The sequence below is a fragment of the Phascolarctos cinereus genome, unplaced genomic scaffold, assembly GCF_003287225.1.
Source record: "Phascolarctos cinereus isolate Bilbo 61053 unplaced genomic scaffold, phaCin_HiC Scaffold_5;HRSCAF=322, whole genome shotgun sequence".
Classification (NCBI taxonomy): domain Eukaryota; kingdom Metazoa; phylum Chordata; class Mammalia; order Diprotodontia; family Phascolarctidae; genus Phascolarctos; species Phascolarctos cinereus.
Window position 1 is genome coordinate 199,012,116 of NW_027555958.1, and position 17,145 is coordinate 199,029,260.

Sequence of the window (17,145 nt, forward strand, 5' to 3'; positions counted from 1 at the left end):
GGTCAGAGACTTTTTTCAGCTGGGAAAATGGCATTCACATTAGGGAAGTCTTTTATTTGACTAATAGATTGGGGGGCGGCAATTGAGAAGAATGTTTTGGGCTCCTGATTTCATTACTAGTGGGAGCTACCATTGGAAAAACTCCCTCACCAATGCATATTAGCAACTTAGATATATAAATACTTGCCTGGAGCAAGGCACAGGGAAATTGTGTTTTGTCTTCTCCATGGCTATGTGGCTAAGTAAGTATCTTGTAAGTATCAGAGGTAGGGCTTGAACCCAGAGAATTCCTGTCTTAAAGGCTAGCTCTTAAACCACAGTGCCAAGTTGCTGTAATGATAGAGTGTAAGGGCTATATTACTTTTCTAAAAAAATCATTTTTAGAAATTATGATTTCTGTTCATGGCTCAGAAGAATCAGGGGAAAGCTGAATTAATAGATTGGTTATTTGATTTATAATGTCCACATTTGGGAAGCTGGTAACTTGAAACCACTGGAATCCCTTAATTCATTAATAGCTTTGTGTAAAATCTTGTATGAGGGTTATATTGTGTCCTGTGTTATGGACTCCTTATGCAATATATTAGAACCAGTAGCTATTTCTAGTGGAGCAGCATGCAATAGCTTTTTAGTCCACAAAGAGAGCAAAGTACCCTACAGAATCAATAAAAATTAACTTTTAATGAATTTACCTTGAAGCCTCTTTAAAAAACTAAATTCCAATTATTTCCTGGCCTTTCTCTTATTACCTTTTCAATTGCTTCCAAAATCTACCTCTTGAATCTAGGCAGTTAAAAGCTGTTGGACCATTTAAAATCTGTTACTGTTATTGCACTCTGGTGCTGTCTTCTAGGGAATTTAAGAAAGCGCAAACTTGTTTACTCTTGTTATTTTAGTGCTTTATTTATGGGTGAAAATAAAAATAAAAAATTCTTGCCCTTGGAGGTGAATTTGGAAGAACATACTTTCAAAATAGCATCAATACAAATGAAAAAACTAACGCATGATAATACCTAGTAATGTGAAGACAGTATAGACAACTATGGTGGCATAAATGATAGGTAGATTCACCTGTAAAAACCAATCTGTTTCATGGTATGCTGGCTTCCTACATTAGCATCAAGGTTAGCATATTCCAGATGGTTTATTTATTTTCATTATGAATTATTAGTTTTAAAACTGCCTAAATAAACAACAATTTATCATCCTAATTGTTTTTTTTTCCAAGAGTTAATGTGAATTATACAGGCACAGAATTGCATCCTGAGTACAACTGTGGCCCAGAGCGGAAATTCTGAGACATTATCTCAAAGCATATTTGACCTTCAATTGGCCATTTTACTTGGCGATTCAATTTTCTTCATGTTTGAAATGGAAAAGCTAGCAGTAAACAGCAACACATTTTGTTATATGAAAAATCAGACAGTAAAAAAAAAGGTTTTGAAACTGACAAAAACATACATAAATCTTTATCTTATTAATTTGTTAGCAATTTAACATGGGCTGCAAAACAACCTATTGGAGAGGAATTCCATGTTTAGTAGTATCTTATATATTGCTAATGTTTCATCAGTCAAAAAGAGACTTAATTATTAGTAGTAACAGAAAACATAATTAAAATAAGATTCATTTTTACCTCGTCACCCTTCTCACCAGGTAATCCAGAATATCCACGCTCACCTTTGCTTCCCTATGAAGACACCATATGTAACAATCACTCTACTGTTTTCCAGCAAACACTAGGAGAATGTAACTTTGAATGTGCTGAGCAGACTTCAAAGAAGAGCCAGATATCAGTCAAAACACTCAGTCTCTGTAACTATGCCAATGTAGCTGCTTTTCAAGTTACTATCCCCACATACCAAACCATGTAGTTTCTACAACTCTTTACCTTTTTACCCGGAATTAAGGATTTGGGCCAGGGGAAGAGGAAAGGTTTTAAAAAAAAGATTCCCTTACCTTTGGTCCTTCTCTGCCAGGGATTCCTGGAGGGCCTCTTGGCCCAGTATCACCCTGAAGGCAATAGTAATAATATACATCAAAGGAACTGTCATATCTACACTCCACAAAAGGCACATATTCAGGATGCATTCATTCAACAATATTTATTAAATGCCTACTATGTATAATTCAATTCAATAAATATTTATTAGTTGAATACCATCTACAATATAATGTTTTAGGTGCTGGTGGATATACAAAGATAAATAAGACACAGTGTCTCCCTTCATGAGCTTAAAGTCTAATAAGATGAGATAGCACAGTATACAAATAAAAACAATACCAATTAGACCATGGTAAGGGCAGAAGAGGAATAGAAAGTGCTTTGAGATCATTTCCATGCTTACCTTCCCTGCTGCATAATAATTTCTTCCAGGTTCCCCAGCTCCTCCTTCTTCTCCTTTGGCAATTTTTAACCCCGGGATACTAGGATGACAGCTGCCACAAACATTCTGTTAGGAATGGACAAAGGCCTAGTGACTTTAGTCATGCATAGTAAGCACATTTTGGTCAAATCCCTCAGGATCTGGCTTCTATTTCAATTTAGAAATAGAGACTAAAGGTTGCTGTTGCCATAAACACTAGAATATATGAAAAAATAAAGCCTATAATGAAAGGTTTTCTCCTTTTAAAACTATTCAAAGTTATTTGGAAAAAAAGAACGTAGCTTGAAAATAAATTTGTTTACCAGGGGAGGAATTCATCTGAGAAATAATTGTTAGTGTGACATTGGATTATTATATCAAATCCAAAAACTGATAAAAATTTAAGGAAATTCCCTGTCTTTTGCTTTATTAATTCCTTTTCTAAGTACTAAGTAGTTTCCACCTTTCTCCTTTTTGAAAATTGAAATTGCATTTCAATTACTTTTAGATTTAGTTTAGTAGAACCTTATGCTTTAATGCTTGGATTCACAACTCAAACATAAGATTTATCACATACCTAATCTCTTAACTCTGATCCCTTCTTGGCTTTCTGGTCTTCTTATACTTTACTCTCATATACTCCATGATCCAACAACCTTGGCCTATTTTCTGTTCCTTACACACAACATTCCATTGCCCCATGCCTTTGCACTGGTTCTCACCCATGCCTAGATATGCTGTACCTCCTCACCTCCAATATACTGAAATCCTTGCTTTCCTTAAAGACTCAGTTTAAGTGCCACCTACTGAAGGAAGCCTTTACTTGATCACCCTAGATTCCAGTGCCTTCCCTTTCATGGTTACTCTGTTTTTGATTTGTATATGCCTAGATATGTACACTATTAGAAGATGATCCCCTTGAGAGGAGGGACTATTTCACTTTTGTCTTTGTATCTCCTGCACTTAACACAGTTTCTGTGGCTTAGGCTTTTAATGAATGCTTACTGACTTCTCTGTGTGTGTGTGTGTCTTTCTCTGTCTCTCTTCTCTGTCTCTGACTCTCTTTGTATTTCTTTCTTTCTTTGTCTCTCTTCCTTTATCCCCCTTTCCTTCCCTCTCCTCTCTGAAAAAAAAACCCACCACCCTGGGGGCTTTACTTGACCATTAGCTTAATATGAATCAATAGTATGGCAGAGCTGCTAGAAAACTCTCATGCAATAGCATGTATTAATGAGTATACATCAAAGGAGTCTATGTCTGCCCTCTAAGAACAAGGCTAGTCAAGTTCAGAAAGGATGGGTTATGAACTACACTGGTAAAGAGAGTACCCACATGGATGACATCACAGCTCTTTGAAATATCCAATTATTTAAGTTCATAGTGCATGTAACGCACTGTTCTGGGTGCTATATGAAACTCAAAGATAATTAAGTCATGGTCTCTATTACTACAGAGTCCACAATTATTTCAGGATGATCCGAGGGTGGGATAAGGGTATTTAAAATATGGAGATAGTACAAATTCACAAATATGCAATGCTAGATAATAAATGGACAGTAAGTAAAATGAAGAATGGGGGCAGCTAAGGTGGTACAGTAGATAGAGCATTGAGCTTTGAATCAGGAAGATTCACTTTCCTGAGTTCAAATCACTTACTAGCTGTGTGACCTGGGGCAAATCACTTAACCCTGTTTGCCTCAGTTTCCTCATCTGGAAAAGGAAATGACAAACCACTCCAGTATCTTTGCCACGAAAACCTCAAATGGGGTCATGAAGAGTCAGACACAACTGAAATGACTGAACAACAGAAAAATGAAGGAGAACTTAGGAGAGGTACATAGTCCTAGGTAACATACAGGATGAAAAAAGTTCATTTCCAATCTGGGAAAATAAATACTCTTTAAATGTCATATGAAGAATTTTTTTTAACAGAATTGGAATGTTCAGTCTAGGGAAAAGAAAACTTGGGGAAGGGGAATGATAGATGTTTTGAAATATTTTCAGGGCTGACCTAATGAAGAGGGAATTATTCTAGAGGGAAGGAGGGGTAAAAATTGTAGGGAGGCAGATTTCAGTTTAATATAAGGAAAGATTTGCTAATAACCATACATGTTAAACAGTAGAACAGATCGTTTTTCAGAGAACTGAATTCCTAGTCATTCATAGTGTCCAAGCAGAGGCTAGGTGACAAAATGTCAGGAACTTCACAGAGGAGATTGGGAGGGAGGCTGTGTCACATGACTTTAAAGTACCTTCCAACTCCGAGACTCTATTCAAAAAGCTTTCTTTTTTTCTCTTTATAACATCAACCCTTAATGCTCAGAAAAGATGTCATTTTAAACATATGATATTCATATTACATCCAATTACTATTCAATATAACATGCTAGTGATTAGCACAGTGCCCTGTACATAGGAGGGGCTTAAGAATTCTTGTTCACTTGACATACTATAGGTAAAGAGGAAGGATTTACTATTCAGTCCATTAGAATCCTTTAAAATAATAGCATGCGGGGCAGCTAGGTGGTGCAGTGGATAGAGCACCGGCTCTGGATTCAGGAGGACCTGAATTCAAATCCGACCTCAGACACATAACACTTACTAGCTGTGTGACCCTGGACAGATCATTTAACCCCATTGCCTAAAACAACAAAAACAAACAATAAAATAATAGAATGCAAAAGCTGCAAGGAACCTAAGAAGTCATCTAATCCCAAACTCTAAATTTACAAATGAGGAAACTATGGCCCAGAGAGATTGTGTCCTAGGTGATGCAGCTAGTTAATGCCAAGACCTATGTAAGAATTATAGTCTCTTTCCTCCTAGATCTGTTATCATCCTTTGCCATTCAAAATTTGCCTTCAGCTGCTTATTATTTTTCTATTTTTCTTTAAAAAAAACCCCCAAACTACCAAATTACCCCTCCAGTAGATTTAGGCTTGGTATTCATAAATCATATTCATTTTTATTGTTCTGTTCTGTTTTCTGATTAATTTGCTATTGTATTTGTCTTCGAGGTTCCCCAGGAGGTTTTCTTTTAGAATGATGCATTACTCTATCAGGTGTTCATTGCTAGAGCCTTGACCATATTTTTGTAAATAGGAGCATAGTACATATAGGCAGTATGTACCTTATGTTGGTGAAGTGCTTCTGAAACTTGGACACCTCAATGGATTTGTGATTTCATCTTTCCTTTTGCCAACTCAGGCTAAAACCCTTCCATCTTATCTTGGTCTTCAGGACTCTTGTTCATATATTTTCACAAACTTCCTCTGAAGAATCCATCAGAAACATGCAAGGGCCATCTTCTTGTCCTTTTTAATGGAACCTGTGATTCCAGTGGTATGTAAACTCCTTCTACCAGTGCAGATTGGCACCTACTCTTCACCTTACTGTCTTAAAGGATTGCCTAGGGGCATTGAAAGGCTAATTTAAGAGTTTAAGCACAGGGTTACCTGGCCAATTAGTGTTAGAGGCAGGCCATGAACCCAAGTCTTCCTGACTCTGGGGTCCACTCTCCAGGCACTACGACATGCTGCTTCTGTTTTCAATATATAAGACGCCAATCCACAATTTTAGCTGTCTATTGTCTCTCATTCTTGCTACATGAACAGCTCTTTTCTTTTCCTCCTACAAAGCGCTTTACAAGGTCATTTATTGCAAGTGATTCTTATTTTAGCTAATGAAGCCCTGGAACCACAGCACCTCAGGGTTCTCTTGTTTCTTATAAGCACATTAGGACTTATGGACTGTATCCACAAGAGGCAAGTATATTCAAACAAAGATAGCCTTCGCCCCCGAGATTACTCTGTTCTTTAACTGGCTTAACCCTACTACTTCTCTACACATCTTATACAACTTGAAATTCCTACATTCAGTGAATGTATGTGGTGCTATTTTTAAAACTCTTCTTTTAAAATTGTTTTGAGGTTCTAATGACAGCTCTTGATTAATGGAGATTAAAGGCCCTGATGTTTATTGTTGTTGTTGTTTAGTAGTTTCAGTTGTATCCGACTCTTCATGATCCCACTTGGGAGGCAAAGATACGGCAATAGTTGACTATTTTTTTCTCCAGATCATTCTACAGGTGAGGAACTGAGGGTTAAGTGACTTGCCCAGAGTCACACAACTAGTAAGTGTCTAAGGCTAGATGTGAACTCGGAAGATGATCCTTCCTGACGCCAGGCCCAGCACTCTGTTGACTGGGCTACCTAGCTGCCTTCTGATGTTTATTACTCCGATAAAAATGCACATACAATATTAGGAAGAGAACACTCCTCTCATTACTGGATCATTAGGCTGATGCTGTGGTTTAGTTAACAACACATTCTTATACAGAGAGAGCTGCTATTCCTATGAATATAACTGTGATACATACAAGAGCTAGGTACATAACCCACACAAGGTAGGGGACTAGAAAAAAAAGGGATATTGCATTGTGCTTGTGGCCCCAGTCCCCACACTTTCTGCTCACAACACATAGATACAGACATAGATTATTTTTACGTTCAGTTGCTCCAAAACACAATGTCTTGTTAAGCAGAAGTATGGAGAAACATCAGAGCGAAAACTAAAACTTTGTGTTTAACTTTGAATTTGTAGATGGATAAATGATTTCCATCCAACTTAATAATAAGCTAGCTGCTATGCTTGGTAGTACTCTCTCCTCTCTTTGTACAGTTCCTTGATATGATATGTTGGTCCCTTATGTTGTTTTGTGAAAACAAGCTGTGATTAACCTTTCTTCTCTGATCTTGCTTACCACTGTGTTTTCTAACTCTGTCTTTCACACATGTATTCTAGTTATCTGTATTTGGGTTTTATTCCCTATTAGATTGTACTTACTCAAGACAAGTAAAGCAAATGGGATAATGGTTCCCATGAGGGAGCAAGGTATGTAACTTCCTATTAAGAGAACACTGCAGAGCGTTTTCTATTAGGAAAAAACTCCTATAGAAAAAGAAAATAATCTGTTCAGGGTTGCTAACGTTACTATCTCCTTTACATAGCTTACTTTAGGACTAGGTCTATTGTGCCTTCCCCAAGAGAAGTAGAGCAGCCATGGTAGAGGGATTAATATAAGGCACAAAACACAATGAGCAATATTCATCCCTTAATTATTTTTAAAACATATATCCTACCTTTTAAATTTAACATCGTTGATGAAACTAAACAAGCCCCATCTTGTAAGAGTATCCTGGCTATTTCCTTAGAAATGAACAGAAACAGATAATCTTACATAACAGTGGATTACCTTCAACATAGCACCAATATCTCCCAAAAGAGGAAGTGCAATCTGTAATAAGACCAAAGAGACAAATAAATGCAATTAAAAATAAACAAACAATAGAATCTACCCTAAATTTATAACAGTTTGCTACATCCTTGTCATCAGAATAAATGTCATTTTAAGGTCACATATCATTCAATTTACGTATTTCAAGTGAGAGAGATCCAAGAATTTCATTGCAAAAGAATTACCCTTTTCTGAGAATATTTCACCTGCAGTAATGCCCCCAAATACTCCCACTGATTACAGGCTGGATTACAAAGAAAAATTTATTTAGAAAGAGAAAATATTATTCCACTGAAAAGTAGTTGTGCAGGCTGTTTAGAAAAATGAGAGAATTTTTGCATTAATCTCTTCACTTTTATTTCCCAGTGAAGCCAAAATAAGGCTAGAGAGGGACATACATATTGGCAGACCCTTATTTTATTTTTTATTTACACCTTACCATGTCCTTTAGCATGGTGATTCTATAAGCTAAAATAGATTTTTTTTAAGCTTACAAACTGATTCACTTATTAGTAGAGTTAAAAATAAAGACCAAATAGATACCCACACTTGGCTTGTTAAGTCAGAAAAGGTTCAGGGTGTGGAATGGTGAGAGATTTGTATGGTTAAATACATGGGATCAGATGGAGACTTCATCATTCAAAATGACTAATTGATTGCCATGTTCTATGTGGTTGCCACATTTAGAAATTCTGGTACCGAGCTATTTAAGAAGATTTTATTGTACCTGAAAATAAAGATATATTCTAAAGCAAAACCTTGAAAAAATTTTATTGATCTAAACTAATTTTGAAAAACTTATTGCTTCCAATTATCACAGTCATTTCCATCTCTTAAAGTATTAGCATTCATGAATGCATATAATAATCCAGGCTAGTTACCTGTTAAGGTTTCATTTGGAAAATAATGAGATTTATTAAGAAGCTAGCACTAGGAAGGGTCAAACCTCTACCTATATTTTGACTATAATTGCTATTGGATTGAAACATTAAATGCCCAAACTCAGCTGGGGTCAAACTTTTCTAGCTGAATTACAAACCTTAGAAAATGAATGTTTATCACAAAACAATGCTGACACAGTCTGATTTTTCTCTCTAAAATAATGGAAGCAAACAAAACCACCAGGTAGCAAGGAAATATTCTAATTAGCTGTGATGATAAAAATCTGTATGCTCAGATAGAACTGTTTGGCTTTTGTGTGAAATTCTGGGAATTTCAAATACATAAACCAGGCTCAGCTTGCATACATACAGGGTCACCTGGGGGACCTGGCATCCCTGGCTTCCCATCTCTCCCTGGAGCTCCCTAAAAAAGAGAACATCATCTTTTAAATTCCTCAAATGAAGATAGGATTAATGTAAAATATTAGAATGTAAACCTGTTACTCACATCGGTCCCTGGAGTTCCTGGTAACCCAGGGAGGCCTCTAGGACCCTGAAAAGACAGAGAAATCATGATTACTTATGACAGGAGTCTTCTGACAATTACTGTCTATGAAGCATACTATATTCACTTAACCAAATGACTTAGTAAAGATTCTACCTGAATACCTGGCTCTCCAGAGGGTCCTCTGGATCCCTACAAATAAAAGCACAATCAATCAGAATTCTCTCTTTAGGTATAGATAGGTTAGGATGAGCATTTATTAAATGCCTACTATATATTAGGCATTGAAAGGACTGTAAATTATTTAGTTGAATCCAACAACTCTTTGGAAGATTTAACAAAGTCTCCATATAGTTAACATAAAACAACCAACCCCATAAATCACACACACTTATTACAGCTGAAATATTAATGTCTTTAAAATTCAGGTTTTTAAAAAATTCACTATTAATAGAAATTCCCATTCTTTTCAGCAAAAATATGGCTGTTCAAACAACAGTTGTTCAGTTGTTTCAGCTGTGTCTGACTCCTCATGGCCCTATTTGGAGTTTTCTTGGCAAAGATACTGGAGTGGTTTGTCATTTCTTTCTTCATTTCATTTTACAGATGAGGCAAACACGATTAAGTGACTTGCCTAGGGTCCCACAGCTCGTAACTGTCTGAGTTGAACTTAGGTCTCCCTGACTCCAGGCCCAGCACACTATATACTGTGCCAACCAGCTGCCCATCAAATAATATACCCATTTCTTATTTCTGCAGCAAAGGTTTATCAAGCTGGATGCAGCATGATAGAGAGTAAAGAACACTGGCTTTTGTGTCAGAATATCAAGGTTCAAATCCTACCTCTGATAACTTACTACTTGTGTTGGGCAAGTTATTGAACTTTCCTAGGCTTGTTTTCTGCATAAATAAAATGAAGGAAGTAGCTTGGCCTCTGAGGCCCCTTCCAGCTCCAGGTCTGGGCCCATGGCTTCTTTTCCTTGCTGCTTTTCATTAATTGTTTGATGGTGCCTTAAGAGCTGGTATACAATCATCAGGGTAGGAAGTAAAACTCAAATCAGTCAATTTTTCTAATTTTAAAAGTTTAAAATTTAGGGGAACTAAAAGGAAGCTTAGGATTTGTTTAAATATTTTAATTATTTAGACTCTTCCTTGATCCTACAATAACAATAACTGAAAGTGGGCAGATCAACCTCACACTATAGGTAGATGAAACACCTGGATAGCAGCTTTCTGGTCTTTTCCTCTCTTCCTCTCCCTTAGCTTTTCTTCCCTTCCCTTAGTTTTTCTTTCCTTCCCATCCCTCCCCTTCTTTCCCTTAGTTTCCCTTCCCATCTCTTCCTTTCCCATCTCTTTCCTTCCCTTCTTTGTTCTTCCCTTCCTATCTCTTCCCTTCCCATCTCGTCCCTTTCCTTGCCTTTCCATCCCTTAGCTTTTCTTTCCTTCCCTTCCCTTTCCTTCTCATCACTTTCCTTTCTTTTCCTTAGCTTCCATTTGTATTCCTTCCCACTGGTGATATAAAAGCAAAAATAAAAGAGTCTACCCCTTCACAAATTTTGTGTTTGGCAAGGGCAACAGCATGTTATCTCCAGTGTAGACTGGAAGCTCCTCTGCAATTTGTAGTCCTAGAAAGTTGCCTGGGTCACTGACAAGTTAAGTGGCTTACCAAGAGTCACGTGGCTATCCTGAATAAGAGACAGAACTCAAATGCAGGACTTCCAGCCTCTAAGGCCAACTCTCTCTCCACTATTCCAAGCTGCTTCTTTTCTATCAATTTGATTTTTATTACTTTTTCTCTCTTTTTCCTTTGTATTTTCTTTGACTAAGAATTCCCAAACTATAATTCCCAATACTACTTTTTCCTTTGCTCAATCTTCTATTTCCAGCTGTCTCTTATATTCTTTCTCTGGAAAACTAACTGCCTGACAAAACAGATTACTTCATTGTGGCCCCTTCCCACCCACTCCACCTTTTAAATCTCTGGATAAATTCAACAAAGACCCATTTCCAAAAAAGAGTATGGTTAAAAGAACATTTTATTCACCCTTCTTTTATTTTCAAATTCTATGTGTTTTTAGGAGTAATTTTAAAATGTTCTTTCTACTCCTTCCTAATTGCTAAAACTCTTATATGGAAACTATTTCTTATAGTGCTTCATAATTCTACCCATTTAAAAATATGAACTTTATAATTTATCATAATTGTCATTGGTGTGAATTTAATTACTACTGACAATAGGGGAAAACCCTAGATATACCCAGGATGAAGGTGCCAGCCAGGAAGAGAGTAAATCCACATGTACTTGACCAAAGGCACATCCACCATATAATCACAGGCAGCAGAGCTTTTATTGGAGAGAAACTGAGAGAAAGGCCATTCAATATTCAGCAGAGGGAGAGCAACTATACAGCTCACACTGCTATAATTATGTTCTCGTTAACTGCTGCTCCTGGTAGAAGTACATAATGCGGGTTCTTTAAGGATCAGCATCAGAGATTCCTTCAATGCTGGAGATCTGATCAGCTGCTAAGGGATATCAATCTGCTGCATGAGTTTCTGTTTTTCTGTGGATCAGCTTACCCAAGGTTGGAATAAGGAAAATGTGCTTTCTTGTGTTCCTGAAAGAGTAGGGATCCTTAGGTTAGGAATCCTGCTAGCCTGTGTGTGTCTGAGGGCAGTGGAAAGGAACCAGGGAAGTGACATGCGCTGGTCAGGTTGCTATGGGTTGATAGCCACTGGCCAGCACAGCTCCAAAGTAGGAGAACCAGCAATGGTTCTGAATTACTCTGAATTACCCTGAAGGCTTGACACCTGAGAAAATAGAGAGCACTGTCTGCTTCAGCATCTGTGCCATTGTCAAAGCGTTTTGTAATGTTTTAATAGTTGTCATTAAACATGTTTTAAGGGAAGTTTCTTTGGGGCAGCTAGGTGGCACAGCGGATAGAGTGCCAGTTCTGGACTCAGGAAGACTCATATTCAAATCTAGCCTTAGACACTTACTAGCTATGACCCTGGGCAAGTCACTTAACCCTGTTTGCCTCAGTTTCCTCATCTGTAAAAGGAGCTGGAGAAGGAAATGGCAAACCACTCCAGGATCTTTCCTAAGAAAACCCTAAAAGGGGTCACAAAGAGTTGGACACAATTGAACAATAGGTTTCTTTTGTCCTTATTTTACATGAAAGAAAGGGGGTAAAGTGACTGTCTCCAATCCCATAGTGAGTAAAGGTAGAGTCACTATCAGAAGCTTTAGCCTTAGGTCTTAGAAAGCCATTTCCCCTGAACAAATTATTAGCTTTTAAATATATCAGTTTACCATGTCACTTCCATGCTCAATAAACTCTAGTGACTCAGTATTATCTCTTAAATCAAATATATGTTCCCTGTACCTTCCTCACCTGGCTTTACCCTACCTTTCCTGGATTATTTCACATCATTCCCCTTCACTCACTCTCTAATCCAGGCAAACTGGCCTTCTCCTTGTTCCTCACACATGACATTCAATCTCCATCTCTATGCCTTTGCACTTGCTATTCTGCATGCCTGAGATGTACTCCCTCCTTATCTCCATTTAATGGAATTCATTTCCTTCCAAAGCTCAGTTAAAATAATACCCTCGTAGGGGAGGCTTTTCCTAATCTCCTCCAGCACTAGTCTTCCTTTCCTAATTACTTTATATTTATTTTGTATAGATTTCTATATGTAGAAATTATCTCTCCTGGTAGAACATAAACTTCTTAAGGGCAGGAATTATTTCCTTTATGTCTTTGAATCCTCTGAGCCTTGCATGGTGCCTGGCACATTGTAAGTGCTTAATATAACTTTGTCAATTGAATCAAATCCAGCTGTGTGCAGTTCTATGGCCCTTTTCTTCTCTATGTTCAGGAGTTTGCTACCTTGACTAGACTAATATTTTCCAAAAGTCTTTTCACTGCTTTCACCTTGTTCAGGCCAATTTCATAGATACATTCAATTTTGTTCCTTTCTCCAACTTATCTCCTGCATTGCTTTGAATTTCTGTGAAGGCTGCCTCCCCTCTTCTCCATAAGTTTGTAATCTTTTCTCTCTTTTTTTTTTTTCCTGACAGCCCATCCTTTCTATGAAACTATACTATGTCTACAATCAGAAAGGTCCCTGATCCAAGCAGTTTTTCAATAGAATTGGTATTATTTCTCAGATGATATCACCTTTTAAGCCAGAAAATAAGTGAAATGGATTCAAGCATCAGTTAATGTTTAGACTTAAGTGATATCCACATGTCCCTTCTATGATCTCAGACAGTCCCGACAGGCTTAGTTCAGGGACCATGGGAAGTGACCAGGTATCCTTAAATGTCTTGTAGATAGTTGAAACAATAAGAACAATATCAAGAAGCATATCCTATTGGTATAAATGTTCACAAAAGTCCTCAGTTCATTTCTCTTACTGGTTGGCCAGGAATTCCCATTCCTGGAGGTCCGATGTCACCAGGGAGTCCATGAACACCTGGCAGTCCTCTTTCACCCTGTGAAATGACAGATTTCCACTAATGTATACCTCAAGGAGAACATATTTCTGCTGCCATACATTGTCAATTTCTTTTAATGTAGAAGTCTTATCATTTTCCTACCTTTGGCCCTCGTGGACCAGGTGTCCCTGGAATTCCATCAAAGCCCTGAAAGAATGAAGAAGCAAGTAGTTGAACACTATTTTTGTCTCCTTGAACAATCAGAGATTTTGGAAAGTCAGTGTCTAAAATAAGTTACTTAGATCATCATTCCAAGTACATGTGCTTTTGCCTTTAGGAAAGGAAGGTAAGATTTAGGCAATCTACAGATTGGAATGACTTTAAAGAGATGGAAGGTATGTTTTATTTTAAAATGAAAACATGTATTAAAATATATTTCTTGGTGGTAGGAATTCATGTTACTGACACTAGAGAAAAGTTACAAAAAGGATTATGAAATAGTAATACTATGTATAACTGTTTAAAGTTTATAACTACACAGAATTTTCCATGTGCTACCTAGACCTTAGCCTAGACTTGACCTTTTTTTTTTTTCTGAAATGACTCTCCCCACCCAACCTCTGCCGGACTTCTTGATGAAGCTTCAAGATTCTGCATTAGTTCTGGACAGAGCAGGCTTACCTATCATCTAATGCAGACCAGCATAACTTGGCAATAGGTAGGGACCAAAACTAAAACAGGCTAAATTTCTCCAGCCGCAGATAGGTTTTTAGCAGCTCACTTTTCAAGTAAAGGTAACTAGCGACAGACTGACAATGGTTGGTTGCTGCAGGTCATGTGACAAACAAGACAGCGCGTGCAGTGGCAGGCCCCCCAAAATCCTTTGCTGAGCACCAAGCAGCCTACAGTCTGTATGTTTTTGCAGACCTGATCTAAAGGGTGAAATAAGGCTACCCACATTGATTTGCCCATATGAGCTACTCAAAACTAGAAATATGTATGATTATACAGTGATTATCATGAAGGGAAATATGAATGTTAAGAATCATACTTACTGGTTCACCAGGCAGGCTTATACCTGGGGGACCTGCTTCACCTTTTGGACCTGGATATCCAGGAGGTCCTATAATTCCACCAGGATCTCCCTACAAAAGGTAGAAAAAAATGATAAATTAATTATTAAGTAATTTTTAAGGAAAGAAGCTAGTAGATTACATTAGCCTCCTGACTAGTATGTCTCTGTCTGCTGCTTGCTTCTGTCTCTGTCTTTGCAAACCTTAAAGCTCCACATATTATTATTATTATTTATTATTGTTATTGTTTCACAACAGGCACAGTGGCATTGTTATGCAAATAACAATTTCAAATATGTGTTTAGTTGGTGGCATCTCTACAAAATATTAGGTGAAATAATTTAAAAGGATTCCCTGAGTAACCAATCAACATTAATATCTGTATACAGCATTAATATCCCCCAGTAAAGATCAGTAAAAGAGATCTCCCCTTCCCTCTCCAGGTTAAATTGCTTCTTATTAACGTACTGCTTTAGTAAGAGAGCCAGAGATGGAGTATCAGATTTCACAGATCCTCAGTTCACTATGTCTATAGGTTTTTTATGCTATACATATTTGGGAAAGCCAGTCCTTTTCAATCCTATTTTTTTCACTTTCCTGAAAGAAGGCTTTTCTATATCTTTCAAATATATCAAAATATATATGTTAAAAAAAAAATCAAATTGAAATCTTGCCTTTTCTCCTTTAATGCCTTGTTTTCCTGGAATACCATGTTCTCCTGGTAATCCCTGGGCAATTCCAAAATAAAGGAAACAAATTATTGAAAAATGATTTTAAGGCAGACTTGTTTTTGTGATTCTTAATACTAAGAATGTTATATTAATAAAAGAAGTACAGAGAAATTAGACCATTTGGGGACTGTTGGGCCAGGTAAGAGAATTCCTAGTAGGAGTACTTGAGCCCACTGGTTTATGTGAGGCCTGGTAGAAACAGTTGATATACTTATCGACTGATAAAGGGAGACACAAAACTCATTCCCCTCCTGGAAGAGTTTCTGCCAAAGACAAAATGAGAACAAATGCTTTGGAACATAGTTACAAGGGAGACTTCTGGTTCAAGAGGAATTGATTGTAACATATGGCAACAATCCGTAGGAAGGAAAAAGGACAGGAATCTTTTTTACTTATTGGCATTTCACATTCTTTTCTTCCTTTTTTGCTTTTATTTTTTGGAAGCTTTTGCCAACCCCTCTTAATTCTAATGCCTTCCCTCCATTAATTATTTCCTATTCATCTTGTATATAGCTAGCTTTGAATGTGTTTATTTGTGTGTTATTTTTCCCCATTAGATTTGCAAGCTCTTTGAGGGCAGGGACTATTTTTGCCTCTTTTTGTATCACCAGTGTATAATGTCTGACACACAGTAGGTGCTTAATAAATGTTAATAGACTGATTGAGATACTAGCTATTATTCTTACCTCTCAGCCAAAGTGTGGCTCTAGCTCCTATATTTATGAATCAGCTTTTTTTCTCTTTCTTTTTCTTCCTTCTTTCTGCATCTTTTCTTCCTTCCTTTCTTTTTTCTCTCCTACCTCCCTCTTTTCTCTTTCCCTTTCATTCTTTCTTTCTATTTTTTTCTCTTGGTTAATTTATATATTCCTTTCATTATTTTACTTTAACTCTCTTTTTCTTTATTTCTCACATTCTCTATGTTTATTTCTTTCTCTTCCTTCCTTCCTTTTTTCCTACTTCCCTCTTTCCCTTCCTTTCATTCTTTCTTTCTCCTTTCCTATTTCTTCTCTTGCTTAGTTTAGATGTCCCTTTCATTATCTCTTTAACTTTTGCTGTATTTCTCACATTTCTGTTTTTCTTCCTTCATTCCATCTTCCTCCTTCTTTCACTCTGTCTTTCCTTTGATCCCCTCTTCCTCTCCTATCTCTTATATTTTGCTATTTTGTTTATGTTATTATCAGGTTAGTGTTTTTGTGTTATCAGGTGACAAAATTAATAAAATACTTTTCTCCACACATCACATGACCAAGGTAACATGAGCCTAGGTCATCATGATAAATTATGTACAATTTGCTCCTGAGTCTCTGCTCCAGCTGGGGAAATACATCCATTACCCAAACAAAGCTCATTCAAAACATTTGCTGTTTTAGCAGTATTTCCAGGAAGAACAGTTTGGGGGCATAATGAAATAGATGAAGTGTTTTTAATACTGGAAATTGCATTTGCTCTTTGTAACAGATACTCTCTTTGCCTTTTCCTAATTTCACTTTCCCTAATATCCTCCCTTGATGTTCCAACTTTATTCCTGTCTCACTGGATACAAGTGCCTTGAGTTATTGAAGGGAATGAGTAAAAGATATCCAGTAAATAATACATGTGTTTACAAATAAGAATGCATGAATAATTCCATGACACATACAGAAAGCTTTAGGATGTATCTCATTTTAAGAATTTCATATCTATAGATTTTAAAGTAAATATGCAAACCTTCACCAAAAACACCAAAGTAGTCCAAATATACAAGATGATCTAACTGCCCAATTCATGTGCCTGATTCTAGAACCCAAATGGTAGATTTCCCTTCTTTGGAGGAATTCAAGATAGATTGGAATGCCATTCATCAGGTATG

The 17,145-nt window shown here is 37.0% G+C and overlaps 1 protein-coding gene across 1 annotated transcript in view; it reads right to left on the reverse strand.

Moving 5' to 3' along the window:
- The window catches only part of COL19A1 (collagen type XIX alpha 1 chain), a 397,465-nt gene that overhangs the window by 74,276 nt on the left and 306,044 nt on the right, over positions 1-17,145 (reverse strand). Inside the window, exons 26-36 of the mRNA XM_021000213.2 lie at positions 15,240-15,293; positions 14,548-14,637; positions 13,655-13,699; positions 13,472-13,549; positions 9,205-9,240; positions 9,052-9,096; positions 8,914-8,967; positions 7,621-7,662; positions 2,349-2,453; positions 1,960-2,013; positions 1,637-1,690 (exon numbers count right to left, since the gene is read on the reverse strand). Coding sequence (XP_020855872.1) covers positions 1,637-1,690; positions 1,960-2,013; positions 2,349-2,453; positions 7,621-7,662; positions 8,914-8,967; positions 9,052-9,096; positions 9,205-9,240; positions 13,472-13,549; positions 13,655-13,699; positions 14,548-14,637; positions 15,240-15,293 — 657 coding nt within the window. The remainder of the gene's footprint in view (positions 1-1,636; positions 1,691-1,959; positions 2,014-2,348; positions 2,454-7,620; positions 7,663-8,913; positions 8,968-9,051; positions 9,097-9,204; positions 9,241-13,471; positions 13,550-13,654; positions 13,700-14,547; positions 14,638-15,239; positions 15,294-17,145) is intronic.